Here is a 21043-nt window from a genome sequence, read left to right on the forward strand (position 1 = left end):
CGGCGCAGCCCCGCACGGGCGACAACAGCGCAGCTCGAGGTGGCCGCGCCGCCAGGGGCAGCCGGAAAGAGGCGGGCGGGACCGCGCGGGCGGGTGTGGCGCTGACGTGGCGGCCGCACCGGCACCATGCGGGGCGGCGGCGGTGGCGGCTCGGTGAGTGCCCGCAGTCTTTCCACCGGTGCCGCCGGTGGCTGCTCCGGGGAGCCTGGCTGGTCCGCGGGTCACCGCGAGATGGGCTCCGATGTCGGGATAGCGGGAGCGAGCCGGCTTCCCCGGGACCGCCAGCGGGGCTGTGCGGCCCGGCCCGACGCGGTGAGCGGCCCTGAACGGGCGGCGAGCGGGACGCGCGCTCTGGGCTCCCGGGAAGCAGCGGCGGGAGCGGCCCCTCTCCGCCCGAAGGCCAGGCCGTCCCCCGAGAACTCGGGCCGGGCCCGGTTTTGTTCGGCCCGGAAGCGGGCAGGAACCCCCAGCAGGGCGCTGTTGGCGCTGGCGGTGCGCTTTGTCCGAAAGGCCTTCGTTTACAGGAGGACGTAGTTCGTGGAGTGTGCGGGTAGGGTCGGGAACGTGGGGCTGGAACAGGGAGTTCCCCAAAGGATACTTAGCCCTCCCGCGCTTCGCGGGGACAGTCGGGGCCCGCAGGATGCCCGGTGTCCCTACTGGCACTTTCATCACCTCCAGTTGCCATATCAGCCTTCTCACCTCGGGGAGTTTCTCTGCTGTGCTTGCGCATCGTCTTGCCCGGCTGGATGCTGTAGAGCAGCCCGTCTCCAGCAGCAGCAGTGTTCCAGCTCACCGGAATGGCCCACAGTCTATAGGCAGACAGAATTCACCACTCTCCATCTTTTCAGGCTCTGGGCCCCTGTTCCACTTTTTCTCCCCTGTGCAAGGAAGGTGACTTTTTTGTTTTCCTTATGTCCAGCCGTTGGGCATTCCTGCATACATTAGGTCTCTGTTCTTTAGGTAAGAAGTAAACTGTATAAATGAAAAAGCATGCAGAACTTAAACACCGGTTTCTATAGGTGTTTCCTTCATAATTGCTGTTATTAACTTCTCAGAAAGGAAAGCCTGACAGATCATTTGCACTCTCCTTTTTTATTGCACATCCTTAACTGCCACCGAAGCTCTTCATACTAATCCTCGCTCTTATGCAAATTTTTTTAGTTATAAAACCCCCATGAATCTTGAAACACATGCCATGTTTGTCAGTCATTTCTGTTCTAGAGGTAGATTAAGCCAACGAATTGCAGCAGACTCTGCCTGCCTTTTTATTAATTTTTATTATTGAAACCTCATAGCCCTGATTTTTTTCTGGCTGCTGCTCAGTGAGGTTTCTCCACATTTCTCATGTGGGGATTTCCCAGATAATGCTGTTGACACTACTGTTTGGGAGTAAATAATACAAACACAAACATCCAATTGACTTTACTTTCAAAGGAGACAAGATTTGATTGTGAAGTCATTGATCAAGCAGTTGTGAATTTCTCTCCTGCTGCTTCCCTGACAATTCCATGAGAAAACTCTGGGGCTGGAGGCCTGACGCTCCATAGGCACAGTTTAATCATTCATGTCTTGCTACCAGTGCCTGCTACTGAACTACTTAACTGGTGGTTGGGGTGTCTCTCACCGTTGATAGCGTGCATCACATTTGTCTATAAAGAAGACAGGTAATTTAGCCATCATTTCATTTTTTTTCTGTTTTCTTTTTTGTGTGTGTGGTTTTTTGTTTGTTTTGTTTAGTTGGTTATTTTGGTTTTTTGCTTTTGGGGGCTTTGGTTGGTTGTTGTTGGGTTTTTTGGTTTTTTTTTTTTTTTTTGTTCTTCCAGTTTCTTAGCCGGTTCCTGTACATGGCAAAATACTACCTTTGTTCCCTGGGTTACAGTTTTGGTATTATATATACTTCCACAGGGCAATGATTTTTATTTTCTAGTTGGCATAACTACTATTTTTTGTCCTGAGTTTTCTAATGAAGAATGGCATTGAGTCGTGATTAGTATTTGGAAGAGGGTGGTCGTAAGTGATTGTCCACGCGATAGGAGCAGTGTACAGCAAATGAGTTGTTCATACCGACTTGGAAATGTACATTCAGATAGATGTGTTAAATTACATGTCTTAATAGGAGCATAGCAAGTGATAAGTGACAAAAAATCTGTTAAATAAGAAAAAAGATTCTGTGATGTGGATAAAGTGAACATCTGGGCAGCTGACGGAGTATGACAAAGTGAGATAAAAAATGAAAAGAGGGCATGGAGGAGACTAGCGACAACATTCTTGGCAGGATAAATGCAAGAATTACTTCATTAAGGAAAAATAAGTACTATGTAAAAACTAGCAAATTAGTATATAAAATATTTGTCGTCATGTGGTAAAGTATAGGCAGAAAACATGTATGGGTGAATGTACTGGAGACAAAGAACACTCCATCACATCCTGTTGCAAGGGGAAAGATTGGCTTTCATATGGGGAATGTGGAGGGACTCATCCCTGTTCTGATCCAGTTCCAATTCAGCTGGAGTTGGAAAGGTTAAGCACTCCCAGTTGCAGAAAACAGTGGTTTGTTTTTCAGAGGATGATGTGTGTACATCCTCGAGGTGCAGGTGATTGTGCTTGGCTGCATAGTGAAACATGCTAAAAGAAAACAAATGATGCTGCTAATGTGAATTGTTCTTCCTTGTTAGGATGCCAGGACTGGACATCCCAGACAGCAGAAGCTCAAGAAGTCCTTGGGAAATAAGAAGTATGTGAATGGTTTTTTGTCCAGTTTGACTGAGGGCAAGAAAAAAGCTGAGAGAATCCTAGTGGAAAACCGTATCTGGTCTTTATATAATATTCTGAATTTTAAGAGCTTCAACAATTTTAATTAGTGTGTTGAGAGTCTCAGCTGACTTCACTTACTGGTTTGTAGGAAAAGTCCTTTTCTGATACTTCAGTGTGTATTAGCTTCCATTGTGAAGATAAACATTTTAAGTCCAAATGGTGCTCCGAAATCTATGCATTTTGGGTGTGATTGCAACTTAAAGACAATAATTTGAGAATTCCTCTCCCCTTGCTTCTGCAGTACCTTCTGAAACCTAGTATGTAATGACCTGAGCTGGTGTCATCAGTGTCCCCCCCTTATTAATTCATGGATTGATGTGTTAAAAGGCGAGCTCCACAACTCAGAGTATTAATAGAATGGCCATCATAGTCATCACTCAAGTGATCTAGTTACTTCAGTTGGTGATTGTAGTAGCAATGGGTTACATTGCAAAATGTTTCTGTTCCCTTTCTTTCATCTTTACATAAATGCTATTTGCCCAGAGAATAGATATTCTGTGTTTCTTTGACATCTCATTCAGTTTTCTGTCATGTACAGGAATGTAGACGTCCAGGCATTTCAAGGCCTGAGAGAAATACTTTGGAACGGTGAAGCAAAGTTCCCTCTGATCTCTAGGAAAAAAATTCAGTGCTGCTTATTAGTCTAAAGTAGTCCTAAGGTAGTGTGATTTGTGGGATATGCTGGAAGGTTGTCTTCACTGCTGAAAGCCTTGCTAGTTAAAATTCTTACTGGCATTAAATCTTTAATTGCATAGTGCCAGCCCTGACTCTGGGAATAGAGACTGAAGGAGATCTTGCCCTTCGTGGGATGACAAATGTCTCTTTTGTAATGATGGGCTGCAGAAATATTCTTATATTCCAAGGATAAATGTATATTTTTTTAATTGAGGTTCACTTGGCCCACTTCTAAAGTTGGAAGTTTGAGGTAGGAGGAATATTTTTTTCCGTTCCTCTTGAGAGCTTACTAGTGTCATTATCAAAAAGATGTACTGAAAAACAGCACTGAGGATGTTTTATCTTGCTGGCACTTTACAGTTCCCAAAACTCAGGAGATTCATTGAACTGTGAGATTAATTTTTAGAATACTTGGGAAGATGAAAAGGATGTTGTCTGTCAAGTTTATTGTGATTGTGTGTTTATGCATCCATATACGCAGGAACTCAACTTGATGTTTTCCAGGTCTAAGCAACTTGAGGAGGTGGAAACTGCTGTTCTAGGAGTGAACAGTAACTATGATGACACAGTCAGCAACATTTCCTCTGCCTCACCAAAGGGCCCAGTGAACGGGAGTGCAGAGCCCAGAAGCAAGCGGACCATTCGCAGGCCTGCTTACTGGTTGGAAATGAGAGGAATGAAAAGCAGTGTTAACAAATCTTCAGAAAAAAAAGGTATTTATCACTGTTTGTTCAAGGCAAAACTGTTTTTCTCTCTGGTTCTTTTGTGAGAGATTAGTGTGCTTTTGAAAGACATGCTGCATTTCAACCACAAATTACAAGCTTGCTAGTGCTTCCCATGTATTAGAAGAAATGAACTTGCGCCACTGCACAAATACAGATACAGTTCTCTGACATGATGCAGTTCCTTTTGAGTGACTTGTCTATTAAAATAATCATTCTGTGACTGAACTCGGTTCTGTCTGTAGAAGAGAGACGATGTACAAGAGTTACACCAGTCATATCAGAAATACGCTTCAAGAGCTTTAAAAACATAACCATCAACACTAAAGATGGCAAAGGGGACCATTCAGCAGTATTTGGGATTAGACAGCTTTTGTGGTTGGTAGATTAATATTTTTTTAAGGATGTCTTTAATTCTTTTATTTTCTCACATTTGTCAGTTATTATTTTCTGATTTGGAATGGTTTGGGTCTTAGGTTGTTGTAGGAACATTCAGATTTGGCCTAGGAGCTGTTTTCCAAACTTCTTGTGTAGAAAACGGAGAGTCAAAGCTTCAGAGAGTCAAAACTTCAACCTTCTTTAATGCACTTTCTTCTTACCTCTTAAGTCAGAATCTGTATTCCATTCTGTTGTGGGGAGAGGCAAATTCGGTAGCTTGATAGAAGTGAGACTGCTATAGCTCCACACCCCCAGGTCCAGTCAGTAGCAAGACTAAGTATTTATTCACGTAGGAACAAACACAGACACACGACGTATGTAAACAGAAGCCACACAGATCAGCATTCACACAAACAGCACCAACAGCCTCCATCATTAAATACTCAATCTGCTCAGTACCTGATCTTTGGATCCCAGTCTCCTCAGCTGCTGGTCCATGGATGTACTGGCCCCTGAGGCTCACAGAGCCGTGCCAGTAGCAGGTGAAGACCTCCTTACAGACAGGCTCATACTCACAGACCCTGCTTGGTGTCAGACATGACAAGATTTGTATACTGACCAGTCACCTATTTACAAGCAGGTGTTCTTTGCTATCCTCCTACACCTCTTTTCCCACACTTGATCAACCCCAAACTGGGTAATTCTTTCCCTTTCCCTCCCTTTGATAGTACTCCTAAACATTCCAGTCTTGTGTAATCCTGAATTGTTCTCCACTCAGATACCGTGTGCTACATAACCCTGGGCATTAACACCATGCTCTCCCTTCTCACTGTTCCCCCCTTCCCCCTTCCAAAGGGTGCTTCAGAGAGGGGTTCCCACTGACTCATCCTTGTGGGGCTCCTGGGACAGACCCAGGATGAAGCTGTCTGTTTCTTCAAGTCCATAATTGGTGTTCCCTGCCTACCATTGTGCTTCTGTGCTCATCTGTATTCATGGAGATAAGACTTTGCTAGGCTTGGAAATATTCAGGGCAGGCATGATATTATTTGGCTTTCTCTATGCTCTTTTTTGTGTGAGTGTGGGTGAGGTTTTTATGACATAATCTAGCACCTTCTGTCTCTCTTCCTGAGGATTATTTTTCCAGGCCATGCTGTGGCACTCTTTCTTCCCTAGCTGCTGTATCAGAGGATTGCGGGTGGTGGGGTGCCTAAATGTTGCTGAGTTAGAAGGCTGTGTCCAGTTCAGGTGCCTCACAAGAACTCCTTTTTTTTATACTAAGTATTGAATATGAGGATAAGATGAGGCAGCAGTAGACTCAGAGCTGTTATCCAGACTGAATACCAAGACTGAAGCATATCTGTTCTTACTTATCAGGAGAAGTACTTTTGAAAGGCAAGAGGAAATCTGAGGAAAGGGAAGGCAAAGATGTTAAAGAGTCTCCCAAGAAGAAGCAGAAGATTTCGGGTAATACAAATAACTTGTAATTCCTAATTACAAGCCTCCAGATACTTCAGACTTCTCTGCCGAAATGGCATCTTCCGGAGTCTTCAAACTCTATTTCTGATTCTAAATGTTTTGTTCCAGGAGACTGTTGACTAGCGTCTGCCTAATCAGTGGGAGGTGATCTAATTTCCGTCTGTCTTAGAAGCCCAGCAAAGGGAGGGAGGAAGGGAATTATGGGAAGTATAGGCTAGTCTGCATCATTTTAATGTCCCGAAAGATTATAGACTAAATAATCAGACACATTACTTGTAAATACCTGGAGATTGAGTAGCTGATAACAGCAATATGGGTTTGTTAAGAAGAAATCAAACCCAAACACTTTTCTTTTGCCACAAAGACCAAAGGGAGAAATGCTTGACATCATAGATCTTTCATTTCTTCAAAAGGTTTGTCAATCAGTGGTTAGGTGCAAAAGAAGGTGTACAAGTGGTGAAAGTAGGAGCAGGTGACACAGAAGTGTACATTTGCTGTCCAGTCTTGCAAGGATGAGGTTAGGAAAGCCAAGGCCAGCCTGGAGTTGAATCTGGCAAGGGATGTGAACAGCAACAAGAAAGGAGTCTACAAGTACATGAACAGCAAAGGGAAGACCAGGGAAGGTGTGAGTGCACTGCTCATCAGAGGAGGGGAGCTGGCGACAAATGACACGGAAAAGGCTGAGGTACTCAGTGTTTTCTGTGCCTCGATCTTTATCAGTTAAAAGAATCCTTCAGGAATCCCAGGAGCCCGAGACCAGACAGAGGGAAAGTCTGGAACAAGGAAGTCCTACACTGAGTGAAGGAGGAAAAGGTTAGAGCACTTAAACAAACTGGATTTACCAGATCATTTGCCAGTAGTCCTGGTTAAGTGGGAAGGTCTGAGAGGACTGGAGGTTGACCTGTGTGACACCCATCTGCAGGAAGGGTGAGAAGGAGGATCCAGGGAAATACAGACCTGTTGCTCTGGCCTTAGTGCCAGGGAAGGTCATGAAGCAGATTATCTTGGGTACCATCACATGGCATCTACAGGACAATGTGGTGATCAGGCCCAGGCAGAATGAGTTTAGGAATGGCAGGTACTGCTTGACTAAGCTGGTGTTCTTTTATGACAAGGTGATGCACTTAACAGATGAGAGAAAGGCTGTGGATGTTATTTACCTGGATTTTAGTAAAGCCTTCTGACACCATTTCCCACATCATTCTTCTGGAGAAACTGGGTGCTCATGGCTTGGACAGGCGCACTCTTTGCTGGGTAGAAAATTGGCTGGATGGCTGGGCCTACAGAGTCATGGGGAATGGAGTGACATCTGTCTGGGGGTGGTCACTAGTCATCTTCCCCAGGGCCCATTATTGGGCCAGTCCGGTTTAGTATCTTTATTGATGATCTAGATGAGGGGATTGAGTGCACCTTCAGTAAGTTTGCAGGTGACATCAAGTGGGGTGGGATGTGGATCTGCTAGAGAGCAGGAAGGCTCTGCAGAGGGATTGGGACAAGCTGGAATGATGGGCCAAGGCCAACAGTGTGAGGGTCAACATGGCCAAGTGCCAGGTCCTGCCCGTGGGTCACCATAACCCCAGTGCTCCAGGCTGGGGCAGAGGTACTGGAAAAAGCCCTGGGGGTGTTGGTCAACAGTGGCTCAACACAGGCCCAGCTGTGCCCAGGTGAGCAAGAGGCCAGCCAGTGGCACCTGGGCTGTCCCAGCACTGGGGTGGCAGCAGGGCCAGGGCAGTGCCTGTCCCCTGTGCTGGCACTGCTGGGGCACCTCCAGTGCTGGGGGCAGCTCTGGGCCCCTCCTGACAGGAGAGACCCTGAGGGGCTGGAGCGTGTCCAGGGAAGGGAACGGAGCTGGGAAGGGGCTGGAGCAGCAGGAGCGGCTGAGGGAGCTGGTGGGGCTCAGCCTGGAGAAGAGAAGGCTCAGGGGAGACCTTCTCACTCTTTACAACTTCCTGACAGGATGGTGGAGCCAGGTGGGAGTCGGGCTCTGCTTCCACGGAACAAGTGACAGGACAAGGGGAAATGGCTTCAAGTTGTACCAGGTTTAGATGCGATACCGGGAGCAATTTTTTGCCCCAAAAGGACTGTCCAGCCCTGGCACAGCTGCCCAGAGCAGTGGGGGAGTCCCCATCTCTGGAGGGATTTGAAAGGCTTGTGGATGTGGCACTTGGGGACATGGGTTAGCGGTGGCCTTGGCAGTGTTGGGGGAACGGTTGGACTTGATAGTCTTAGAGGACTTTTCCAACCTAAACAATTTATGATTCCGAGTCCCGTGGGGCCTGACAGGTTGCACTGAGTGCTGAGAGCTGGCTGATGTCATTGTGAGGCCACTCTTGATTATCTTTGAAAGGTCATGGTGACTGGCAGAGGTTCCTGGAGGCTGGAAGAGAGAAAATATCACTCATATCTTCAAGGACAGAAAGAAGGAAGATCTGGGGAACTGCAGGCCAGTCAACCTCACCTCGGTCCCTGGGAAGCTGATGGAGAGAATCATCCCGGAAAGCATTTCTAAACGCGTGAAGGGATTTGGAGTAGTCAGTGTGGATTCATGCAGGGCAAATCATGCTTAAATCAACCTGATAGCCTTCTACAATGAGGTCACTAGCTTGGTGAAATAGGAGTATACAATGATGGTTCACGGTTGGTCCCTGCATTAAATTCTAACTATTGTTCTTGTCACTGAGGACTTGGAAGTATGTAGACAGCACAAAGCTGAAAGTGACAGCAAGTGTACTGGAGAAAAGGCTAAAAGTGAAAGTGGTCTTGACAATAGAGAAACAATTTAAAAATAGAACAGAGAGCAGTGTAAAATTAAAGGTGATATCATTTGGGAAGAAATACTGTCACTGCTGAAAAACAAAGAACAACCTCCCAGGAGTCAGTGCTTCAGAAGAGGATTCAAGATCTATATCAGATCAAAAGCTGGGTAGGGACCTGCAGCGTCATAGTTGTTTTTAAGAAGGCAGATGTTAGACTGAAAGCTTTGAGCAGGAATATAGACTTTGTGAAGTAATTAGACGTGTGAAGTAATTCTTTTACTCTAATGCAGGGTCACCCATGGAATGCTGTTTCCAGGAGTAGGCACTGCAGTTCAGGAAATGTGTAGGCCAGCTGAAGAGGACAGGGAGATGAGAGCAAACAGCATAACCCATACTGAAACAATAAGAGTTTTTTAGTCTAAAGAAGACGGGAATGAGTAGAGAAATGAGACTCTCCATTTTGGTTGTCATCAGGTGGACTCAGCCAAACTGTGCACAGAGGATGTTTCAGTGTGAAGAGTTACCATTGCCTGAGCTTTGTATATGAACAACCATAGAGCTTACAAATATTTGGGTGGGACTAATGCCTGCCACTATAAATTAATTTTGGAAGGGAGTAGGAAACATAATCTTGACGTTGCTTTAAAAAAAAAGCATTGAACATTTCTGGATAACTTTGAGACAGCAGACTAAATAGCAGCCTTCTAGCAAAAGAATCTGCTTTTTATTGTAACAAAGCTAGCAGAACTGAATCTTCTGGCTTGTCTTGTTTGTGTTATAACAGGGAAAAAACAGCAAGCTGGAACAAAACAGAACTCTAGAACGAAAGGCCACTGTGCTCAGAAAGAGCCAGAAACCTATGGCACAGGTAAGAAGAGGCAGTTGCTAAGAATTGTTTATGAAACAGATAAAAGATAAATGGGATGCTAGGATTTGAATCTGAGCAACAGCCGTGTTTCTGGTGTTTCCATTCAGTAGTTCACTTTACTGTTGACAAGGAAGAGCTGGCTGCTGTCCTGGCACTGTGTCAGTACTGCAGAGCAGGACTGAAAGGACTGCACACTCCCTGAGTGTAGTTCCACGTGCTCTTGCCATTGCCTAATGTAATAGTGTAGGGGGGATCACTTTTTGAGCTGAACAAAAGGCTGTTAAAATAGTTGCATTATTAAACTCATAAAAATATGTATAGTTTTTACTCAGCAGAATATGTTTGCAGGAAAAACTTTGTAGCTGTTGCTGTTCCTTTTCTGGGAACCAGAGACCCAAGCAGTCTGTCCTAGAAAAATAAAATTAGCCTTGATTCAGTGAGTGGAATGCCTTGGTATTTGTAGATCACAGCACTCATTAAACACCGCAGTTTTCTGCCAAGTGCTGTTTGATTCACAAACTTTTCCCCCAGCCTCCTGGAGAGGGACAGTCTGGGCCTGTTATTATTGGGAAAAGAGGAAAGCCTTTGGATCTTGTTAGAATTGGTAAGAATTCAGGTAGATGGCTGCTAAACCACTTTCTTCCCAGAACCCATTTCAGTAATTTATAATCCTTGTGGATTATGCCAAACTTTTGCCTGGGATTTCACAAAGAGGCCAGAAACTGGAAACCACGCCACACAGGCTGCTTTTCCCTGGCTGTTGAGTAACTTGACCTGGTGGTCTGTGGCTGCTTTTACTGTGAAAACACTTTTGCCCAAAGAAAAGTTTACTCAGCATGCTAAAGTAATTGTTTGACAGAAATTAGCAAAGGAAAAATGTCCACTGGTCAAGTAGAAGAACGCTCCTTACAAGGGAATGGTAGATTAAAGAGTGTTTGTAAAATGGTCTTTGAAAAGGAGTGATGTGTGCCTTGTGACATTACATTCCTAAAGCTGTAAATGAGCTACACCTATTGAAGTGTAGCTGGACACAAGTTTGGTAGCATGTGACCTGTTTCTTTCTAGGGTTCGTTGTGCACATCAAAGGAGGAAAAAAAAAAGATCTTGCGTTAGCACTTGTATTCTAAATATTGTGTTTTGACAGGTAGTATGGAAGAGCAATGGTCTTTAGAGATTCAGGACAAAGGCCGAGTTACCTGTCCAACGTGCCGGGCTGTGGTGAGAAAGACTGTAGAAGGACTGAAGAAACATATGGTAAATTGCAGGAAGGTAAGAACACAAGAGATGGGCAATGGTTTCTTTACTCCTCTTCAGCTTACCAATAGAAATGCCTGCCTGTTTTGTGTTGTATTTAAAACCAGTTTCATCTCATCATCATGTCCCTAAGCAAGAGTCCTTTATACATCTGTAAGAATAGTGCTTGGTGCTTCGTGCCTAGCCTTTTGCTGGAGGTTTGGGGTAGTGAACAATAGTTATTTCATTGTTCCGCTAAATTTTACTCTCCATAAAATCTGTTCTTAGAAGACAGTTACCAGGCCCAAATAAATTGTTCTGCTCTCCTGCTCCTTTCCCCCAAAAGGTTTTCCACTGCTTTGGTTAATTTACAATTACATGCGCCATGTCCCTGTTTATTCCTAGGAAATGTTCACATGTCATCACTGCGGGAAGCAGCTGAAGTCTTTAGCAGGGATGAAATACCATGTCATGGCAGACCATAACAATCAGGTAACACAACTGCTGTGCATTTAAAACTCCTACAGGCAGAACAGGCTTTGGTCCTTCCCTGGTACACACAGAAAAAGAACATGGAGTGGTTTTTTTCAAGTGGTGTAGCTGTTCAAATCTAGTCTAACTATTCTTTTTCCAGTGAGACTTGACATCTGAAAAAACAGTAGAATGTTACCAGACATGGTAGGCATGCAAGATCATAGAAAGAGGGGATGAATTTCTGTTTAGGCTGGCAATAAGTCACACATAAAAGGCATTCCCAATCAGAAGGAAAAAGATTAGGCTGCAGTTTTCAGTCCTTTGCTAGAAAGCAGGAGGTTTTTCTACATCCAGAGCAGACTAGATTTGAGGTAAAAAAGCAGAAGCAGCAATTAGTTCTTGTCTCTCTGTACTGTAAAAATACTAATGCTACAATCTGCTTTTCCTCTTTGCTCTTACTTTAAAGAAGGCAATGTCTCCTGTTGTAGTAGTGAAGAATTAGAAAAGGTCATTTGGAAGTTTGGGTAAAGTTCAGATAATTCACTCTGAATTTTTTTGCATATTTCCCAGTACTGCAGTTTCTGAACCTACAGCTGTATTAGTAAATGATGCAGGTCAGGGATCAGATTCTGGCCCTGAGGATTAGGTCTGTTGCTCAGTTCTAACTTTTTACTCAGTCTAGGCGTAATATTAGGTAATGTAGGAAATAATATACAATAACCATCAGAGAGAGAATTAGGAAATTGAGCCGTAGTTTAGCACTGATGAGTAACTGTTACAAGCAGTCTGCTTCACTTTAGTCAGGCTAAGTGGAAATGGTAGGACCAGTAAATGTTTAAGATGAATCATTTTCTGTCAGTTTACTCCTTTTAAAGATAATTCCTTTTTGGTTTGACCCCAGCCAGCAGTCAAGCCCCATGCAGCCCCTTGCTCTCTCCCCCACCCACAGGATGGGGGAGAGAATCAAAGAGTAAAAGTGAGAAAACTCGTGGATTGAGATAAAGACAGTTCAATAGGTAAAGCAAAAACTACGCACACAAGCAAAGCAAAACAAGGAATTCATTCAACACTTTGGCAGGGAGGTCCAGGCCCCTTCAGGACCACAGGGCTCCATCAGGCATAATAGTGACTTGGGACAAGAAACGCCGTCGCTTCGAATGTCTACCCCCTTCCTCCGTCTCCCCCCAGCTGTATATGCTGAGCGTGATACTGTATGGTCAGGAATATCCTTGGGGTCGGGTATCCCAGATATGTCCCCTCCCAACTTCTTGTGCACCCCCAGGCCACTTGCTGGCAAAGCAGTACGAGAAAAGCCCTTAGCGCTGTGCAAGGGCTGCTCAGCAATAGCAAAACCATCTCTACGCTATCAACTCAGCACAATTCCAAAACACAGTCCCATACCAATTTTCACCCCAGCCAAAACCAGCACAGATACAGAAAGTGATCATTATAGTAAATACCTGTCTGTAAAATCATAAGTTGCAGAGATTTAATTATTTTAGAAGCTTTCCTGCGCCAGTGTGTTGAGTAGTGAATTCCCTGTGAGAAGAACTGTAAATGCTGAGCATCCTGTGTTTTTCATTCATCTTTCTGCTGTGCTTTAGCCAGTTGTGAAGGAGGGAGAAGAATTGGATGAGCAGCTTGAGCGAGACCGCCTTCGGAAGGTTTTGAAGCGTATGGGAAAACTAAAGTGTACAAGGGAGGTAAGCTGAATTGTGCAAAGTGTGGATTAAACAGCAGTGGATGCCTAAACATAAAACATGAGAGCACTGTTGAGTATGCTCTGGTGCTGGCCAAAGCAAGATTTGTTTCAAGATCCCAGCTGTGATTTTAAGGCAGAGTAGCATAGAATCATAGAATAGTTTGGGTTAAAAGAGACCTTTAATAGTCATTTTAGTGCCAATTCTTTGTTGCAGATTTTGTCTGTCTGAATAGACTAACATTAAAGTTTTATACCTGCCTGTCTCTGCTCTGTTAGGAAAAGTGATAGTGCTTTGGTCAGCAAACTGTGAATCCTGTACACACTGGTTGTGTAATCCCTTGAAGAACTGTTTTCTTCCATGTATTTTTCTTCTGTGTTGACAGGGCTGCACAGGCAGCTTCACCAGCATAATGGGATACCTATATCATGTTAAAAAATGTGGGAAGGCTGCTTCTGAGCTGGAGAAAATGGCTATGAAGTGCCATCACTGTGGAAAAGCATACAGATCAAAGGCAGGACTTGTCTACCACCTCCGATCTAAGCACGGGCCGGTGAGTGCACCCTGCAGTGATTGTCAGGGGACTGTGATGGGACTTCAGCCACTCAGACTTGAGACGTGTTTAGGCTTTTGTCTGCTACTTTGATGGGTAATTACAGATCACAAATCTTTGCCTTTTCCTGCCCCTGGATTATTTTGTCCTTGATAGTTTCCTTCTAGCAGCAGCTGTTGCTTGTCTGTGACTAGGATGAAGTTTTTAATAGTAAATCAGCATGGCAACAGTAAATGACCTGATGAAAGACTGATGCTAACATAACTCGTGAGATGCTTTCCTCTGCTCTTAAAAGACTCACCACTGGAGCAGAACAGGCAGTGCTGTGCTTGTTGTCCATGAGGGTTTTACAGTGAATGATGGAATACCTTTCAAGACTAGCAACTGCGTGAAGCTCTCTGCTTAAGCCTCGCTGCTGTGACCCCTGTGAGCAGATCTGGGGGTCTGTCTGACTAGTAGGATACGCTTCTGTCCTGTGTCCGTGACAGTGTACCATAGCTGCTGCAGCATATTTATGAGGGATTTGGCAAAACATTTATTCCCAGTATTTAGTGTAACTGAAGTAGGAAGTAGTAAAGGTGGGTCACCTTTTTGGGCCTTGATTTCAGGTCACTTTCCTCCATGAGGAGAGAAGAACAGAGAACCTGAAAGAAATGAAACGGGAGCAAAACAACACAGGCAGAGTTCAGAGGAGATCTGCAAAGGTAGCGATCTACTATCTCCATGAGCTGGCTGGAGAAGAGCTGGCCAAAGAGTGGCCCAAAAGAAAAGTTCTGCAGGACTTGATTCCAGATGATCGGAAGGTACAAGGCCTTAAAAATGCTTTATAGGGTTCAAGTTTATACCTCCACATCTGATGAGTCTTGTACAGGCTCCTACCCCATGTTTATGGCACATGGAAAGCAATATGTTGTGTGAGGGATTGGGTTCTGCTCTCTCTTGTCTTAGATTACAGTATTTCTGCAGCAGCAATTGCTGTGGTGTAAGTGTTTTGTTCAGGCAAGCTGTAATGACTGTAAAGTCCTATTGCTGGAATTCTCAGTGGGCACAAGGAACGTGGGCAGTTATGGGCAGGATGTTGCTCACAGGTGATAGGCTCAAGATCACTCCTGCCATGCTGTAAGGCCCCAGCAATCCTTCCAGTCTCTCATACATGCTGTGGTATTTCACAGTGGTTTAGGCTTCAGAATTTCCAGGAGCATCTTTTAAGCTGTGAGGGAAACCCAAAGGAAAATGATGCTTTATGATTTCAGCGGGGTAAGTATATTTAGAGGAATTGTTGTAGTCAAGGCAGTGGGAAGTTTCAGATTCTGATACTGTGGGGGTCTTCTAGATTCAGTTATGTTTCTAGAGAGTCGGTGAGACAGGAAAACATTGATTGTTGGGAGTTTGCCTGTTAGAGTAGGAGAAGAGATAGCACTTCTCTCTCAGCCTGGAAGAGGAGGAGACTTACTTGGCATTCTGTGTAGCCAGCATTACTTCCAGCTCTCGATTCCGTCTTTGTCTCAGCTGAAATACACTCGTCCTGGACTGCCCACGTTTAGTCAAGATGTGCTGTGCAAATGGAAAACGGAGATAAAGATGTACCGAAGAGTCCACTGCCCAAATCAGGTAACCCTTAACTGTTACTGAAGCTGCAGAGGGGACAGATTTCAGGTCTGTTTGAGCCAACAGCTTCCCACAACCTTGAAACTGCAGCTGGTCTCTCTGTGGGAGACAAATCCTGCTCCATCTCAATATGGTTGTTCAATGTAATCAAGACCCTGTTTAGTCTTGGGGATGTTTGGGGATGTTCCTTTTGTCCTTTGCATCAAAATGCCCTGGGGATGATCCTTTTGGGAACGTGTGTGAACACTGGAGAGCCAGTAACTTGGTGTCAGGCTGGTACAGTTTTCTCTTCCAGGTGGGCAGTTGGTCCATTTGGAGGTTTGAATAGTGGAAAAATGACAGGCCCCTGCCTTTCTATCTAACTCTAATCACAGAAGGAAGGAGTAGAGGTGGAAATACAAGAGTAAAGAGACTTTGTCTGGCACAGTGTTTAAGTTTTCTTCATTGCACTGGACCAGCTTTAAGCCCTGTTCAACCTGGCCTTGAGCATTTCCAGCTCCAGCCACAGCTTCTCTGGACAACCTCTGCCAGGGCCTCACCACTCTGACAGGGAAGAATTCCTTCCCAGTATCCCATCGAGCCCTGCCTTCTGGCATTGGGAGGCCATTCCCCCTTGTCCTGTCATTCCAGGTCCTTGTCCAAAGTCCCTGTCCAGCTCTCTTGGACCCCTTTAGGCACTGGAAAGCTTAGCTTCTTACAATACCTTACAGTCAGATCCAGTGAAGAACAAATGGCCCCATTTTGTGGCCTCCACATTGGTGGAGGTGATGGTGGACATCTCCATGTGATACATGCTGTTGGAGAGCCAAGGGTCAGTGGCAGCTGCCCTGTGGGTTTGGCATACAGGTGATGCCTTCCCCCTGCCCTATCCTACCCCACCCCCAGCGCTCTCTCCCCAGTATTCAGGCTAGCGTCATTTTCAAGTATCAAAATTGCAGCACCATGTTGTATGTGGAGCTGTCTCCAGAGAGCAGCTGTCCTGTGTCACCAGCCAGTAGCCCAGCAGCATGTCTTGCTCCTGCCTCCTGTTCCAGGACCTGGGCTGAGAGCTGAGCACAATGTGGTACCCCGAGACTGATGCCTGAAGCTCCCCATGGGACAGGCCTGTAAAGCTGCCCTTTAACTGAGACCGGGAATGTTGTATGCTGTACTTCTGCTCTGTGCCACTAGAGACATGAGCAGTGCAGGAGGGAGAAGTGCCTTGTACCTGCCCCTGTGTGCTCTGTTTGAAATTTTTCTCTGTTGCACTTCAAGCAGAAAGCAAACTACCATTTTAGTCAGGCTGTTGATAGAGCATGAGTGTAACTGTCGCAGGAGTCTCTTTATTATGTCCAAGTGTGCTCAGAAACTGGAAATATAAATACTAAGCTTAATGAAAACTTAACTCTTATACTGGTCTTTTTACCAGAACCCTTCTGGCTTTGTAGGATTAGTATCTGCCTCCCTCTACTTCTCTTTTGCGCTTTTGGGATTGCCCTCCTGACATAATAATGCTTTATTGTCCAGGAAGAAGTGATTTTTTGCTAGCATGTTGTTGACATGCTTTTTTTTTTACTGTTTCAGGGTTGTGAATCTGTGTATGGCAGTGTCTCAGGACTCAAATCTCACCTTGGCACATGTACCTTGGTTGGTAGCCTTCCTCTTAATAGCCCCGCTGTCCCTGTCCCTCTGATAACCCTTTATTCAAGCTCTTGTCCTGCCATCTGCTAATCTAGATCCTCGCAAGTTCATGGATTCATAGAATGGTTTGGGTTGGAAGGGGCCTTAAAGATCATCTCATTCCAACCCCCAATTTAGGTGCTCCGCTATGTGCTAAGGAGGTTGCCGTTGCAAACAATACTTGAGATCAGGAGGAAGCACCTTAATGGTATTCCTTTTAATGACACGACAGTTCTACCTGTAGATTCACAGCTACAAGAGCAGTTTTTCCAGGTGCACTGCCAGAGACCTTACGGCATCTCAGAGAGCAGTCCTGTGCTTCATGGGCACAACTGCTCACTCATGTCAGTGCTCCTGTAGCTAAAGCTTTGTCTAGTGTGGATGAGAGTTTCTAGTTTTTATTGCCGGGTTCTATCTGAGCAAGATTCAAATGAAATATATAGGTTTATTATCCTCCTGGTCCAGCAACTCTTGATGGATTTTTTTTGTTTGTTTGTTTGTTTGTTTTGATGCCAGGGAGACTTTGTGGCTGGTAAATACAAGTGTCTTCTGTGTGAGAAGGAGTTCATTTCAGAGAGTGGGGTCAAGTATCACATCAACTCTGTGCATGCTGAGGTAAGACAGAGTGGAACCTCAAACCCCAGGCTGTTGGAGGTGGGGAGTGTCTTAAGAAAATGCTGGATGTGTGCCCTGTTTTACTTTTTACTTGCTCACTGTTGGGAACAGGTTCCCTAAACTTAGCTGGTCTTATGTATTAGTCTGGGAAGCAAGTGTTGTGTCATGTCACATGCCTTGTCCCAAGCTGCTGCTGCTCTGTTCAGCTCTGCAGCATTTCCTGTGCCTTTAACTAGGCAAATATCAAATCAAATCTGAATCCTCTGAGACAGAGTGACACCTGAGGAGACACATGAAAGAGCAGAGCGTTGTTAGGCAGTTGCCTTTCCAGATTTCACATTTCAGGGAAACCTTGTCCCACAAGGCAGCTATATTTTAAGTTCTGATAGGCTTTATGTGGTATTTCCACCACCATCGGTACCAACCTGTTGCCTTCTAAACCTGCAGGACTGGTTTGATGTGAATACAACGACCACCAAAAGCTTTGAGAAGCTAATGAAAATTCGCCAAAGGGAAGAGCAAAGGAAGCAACGGAAGAAACGTCCTTTGACCAGGGGCAAAAAGAAGAGAGCTGGCACCCTGGCTGCCAAGAAGCTCCCCACTGTTGGAGTTGAAAAAATGAGGAGAAGTAAGAGAGGTTGTCCACAGCGAGTGGACAACGAGAGTGCAAGCAGTGAGGAAGGGGCACCCCAAGTTGCACAGAGAGCTGAAGTTCCAAAAACCAGCCGCAAGCGAGGCCGAAGTAAATCCCTAGAAGATGAGAAGGAGTAATTCTAAAGCTTTTCAGTTACAAGCCCCACTTCTGTCAGGCTCATTACCCACAGCACTAATATAAGCAACTGGATGTCTTTGGGACTGTGACTCAAATCTGCGGGTGACTTTGATACTGAAACTTCTGCATCTGGTCAGTTGTGAGGCATACAAACCAAAGCTGTGGTGCAGAGGCTGCTTCTCCTGGTGTGGTTCCTTTGGACAGTGACACTAACAGTGTACCCAGTGTATTTCCTGCCCTGGTTGCAGTCTCAGTTTGGTCATACTAGTTGCTTGTTTAGTGGTTTCCCATACAGCAAGTGTCTGTTTTGTCATCTTTCTCTGATGGGTGAGATCAGGGTTCTTTTTTACAGTTCTTCCCATAAGGGACTGACTAGCACAATGTTTAGGTGTCTTCAAGGGGGAAATCCTTTCTTGCACAGAATGCAAACTAAACATGAAAACAGTGCTGTGCAGAATGCAAAGGCTCTGGCTTGCCCTATCACTCTCCTGTCTGTTGTCAGCAAGGCTGCCACAAAAGCGATCTTCTCAGTGTTTGCTGTAGCCTGTTGCACAAGGCTCTATTTCGTACACTGGTGTTTAGGCTCAGCACCAGACAGTAACATGTCTACCTGGAAGGGATGGAATGTCATTATTACCCTTGTCAGGAGCCCACTGTTCCCCTGGCATCTGTCTCCTGTAATGCTGGACATTAAAGATACGTAGAAAGTCTTCCAGTGCAGCAAGGAATGAATGCTCTCAAGCCCTCTGGAGATTCACTGGCCTTACAGAGCCTGCAGTAACTAATGTACTGAGATGGCCTTTGTGTGCCCTCTGAAGCCCACTTGTTTCATACTTGCCTGGGAAGCATACTGCAAGACAGTGCATGCCTACATGAGCAGCCTGCTAGTGCTGGGACCAGGTTCCATGGAGCTGCCTTGCCAGCGTGTGGTTCTTTGTCATGCCAGTGCTCCCACAGCGTCCTTTTTCCCTGCTCGGTGGCAGATACCACCTTCATTGTCTTACATAACCTGTTTCTTTTCAGTATCACCTCTCTGTTCAAATGAGGTATATTAGCAGTGGCTTCCCTGTGTAGAAAAGGTTAAAAGAAGAAGGGTCATTATTTTAAGTCACGTGTTGGCATTGTCTCTGGATCGTAAGGAATGATATCTTCCTGTGCTCCATAAATCATAGAATGCTAAGGGATTGGAATGGACCTTAAAGATCATTTAGTCTCACCCCCCACTGCCACAAGCAGGGACACTAGACCACGTTGCTCAAGAACTTACCCAGCCTGGCTTTGAACACTGCCAGGGTTGGGGCATCCACAACCTCCCTGGGGCAAACTGTTCCAGTGTCTAAATGCAGTGGATGTCATAGAAGCTAGCAGGAAGCAGCAGCACAGGCAGTCCTGTTTTTCAAAGCATGGATTCTCCAGAATCTCTGTTATCCAAAGACCCACTGTACCAGAAAATTGCAAAATTTGCACTGTCTGACAAAGTTGCTGGTGCTGAAATTCACAGGGAAGCCATTGCAGTTCCCCAGTCTGGGGAACAGGCAGGTGTTTGTACATGTGTGTTAGTACCAGCATCATCACATTGTTCTTGACAGGGGGGGAGTACTGTAGGGCCAAGCTGGTCTCAAGAACTGCCTTTGGAACCAGGTGCTACTGCATATGCAAGTGCTGTGCTGAAAGCAGATGTGTGGACTGTGCAGGGTTTGTAAAGTCTGCAGTGAGATGGGCAAGATCAAAAGACAGCAAAATAAAATGTCACCAATGCGAGAATGTGGTTTCTTGTCTCTCTGGTGCGTGGCGTTCTTGGTACCGTCCCTCCTCGCACAACACGCCCCAGCCTGCCTGTGAGGTTGTTCTGCATGCTCTGGCAGTGTTCAGTTGCCTTCATGGTTTCTCCTCAGAACTCCACAGCGCTGTACTTTGAGCAAACGTTCACTACCTTCCCACTCAGTACAATAAACCCAGGAATTAAATAAGGTTTTTCTTAGTGGTTTTCAGTCTAGAGTCCTATTTTCTGTCATTATGAGTCCCTAACTAGACCTGCTCTCTAGATGTGGGTACTTTGTGACTACCTGGGTTTTGTAGTTACTTCAATAACATACTCCTCCACATAACATGGCATGTGGGGAAAAAAGCATTCTCCAACAGTCCAGCCCAGTCCATCAGCATTAAAGCAGATTGTTTGCTGGACTGGCTCAAGCTGGTATGAAGTGGTGGCATTGCTGCCACTCCGCTGCTTGTGAGGAGAGATCTGTCCCGGAGCACCTGCATCCTGCTGTAGCGGGGCTAAGGCAGCTGTGCTCCACTGCTCTGAGGGCAAGGAATTTAGCAGAGGAGCAGAATCCCCTCCCTCACCTCCTGTCCACACTGCTGGATATGCAGCCCCGGATACTGGTGGTTTCTGGACTGCCAGTGCACATGGCCAGCTTGTGTCCAGTTTTGCTATCCCTAGGACCTTGTCCACTGGGCTGCTCTCCATCCATGGATTCCCCAGATTCTTCTGGATGACATCCCTCCTCTCCAGCAAATCAGTTGCACTGAGCAGCTTGGATGAAGACATTACACAGCGTGGGCAACAGACCCTTGAGGAATGCTGTCCACTGCCCCAGCAAACTGGTCCTTGCTGTTATCAATTCTACTTGAGCAAGTACATATTTAGAAAGAGATCCAGTTTTGAAGGAATCAGAAGTGATAAGAGACCAGCTAGTCACTCAATACTTGTTGCAGTGATTCATTGTACTAAAAA

At 45.5% G+C, this 21043-nt stretch overlaps 1 protein-coding gene across 3 annotated transcripts; it reads left to right on the forward strand.

The window, feature by feature from the left end:
* Positions 1–32: 32 nt before the first annotated feature.
* Positions 33–20067, forward strand: ZNF512 (zinc finger protein 512). 3 transcript variants are annotated; one of them, XM_048296458.1, is made up of 14 exons: positions 33–153; positions 2676–2734; positions 3994–4202; positions 5964–6053; positions 9606–9689; positions 10834–10958; positions 11328–11414; positions 13001–13099; positions 13482–13649; positions 14258–14452; positions 15159–15260; positions 16821–16883; positions 17433–17531; positions 17979–20067. In XM_048296458.1, the coding sequence occupies exons 1-14, from the start codon at positions 127–129 to the stop codon at positions 18300–18302; spliced, it is 1731 nt and encodes a 576-aa protein (XP_048152415.1). In that variant the 5' UTR covers positions 33–126; the 3' UTR covers positions 18303–20067. The 3 variants fall into 3 exon arrangements, with proteins under 3 accessions (XP_048152415.1, XP_048152414.1, XP_048152416.1); XM_048296457.1 differs by lacking the exon at positions 33–153 and adding an exon at positions 217–312; XM_048296459.1 differs by lacking the exons at positions 33–153; positions 5964–6053 and adding an exon at positions 217–312.
* Positions 20068–21043: the final 976 nt, after the last annotated feature.

Source organism: Corvus hawaiiensis, chromosome 3 (genome assembly GCF_020740725.1).
Source record: "Corvus hawaiiensis isolate bCorHaw1 chromosome 3, bCorHaw1.pri.cur, whole genome shotgun sequence".
NCBI classification, from domain to species: Eukaryota; Metazoa; Chordata; class Aves; order Passeriformes; family Corvidae; genus Corvus; species Corvus hawaiiensis.

Bases quoted from the DNA above. Each gene is read 5' to 3' on its own strand.
- ZNF512 (XM_048296457.1), top strand. From the start codon at position 232: ATGGGCTCCGATGTCGGGATAGCGGGAGCGAGCCGGCTTCCCCGGGAC. The intron at 13,650-14,257 runs GTGAGTGCACCC...CCTTGATTTCAG, and splicing joins TCCGATCTAAGCACGGGCCG to GTCACTTTCCTCCATGAGGA. The intron at 14,453-15,158 runs GTACAAGGCCTT...TCTTTGTCTCAG, and splicing joins TGATTCCAGATGATCGGAAG to CTGAAATACACTCGTCCTGG.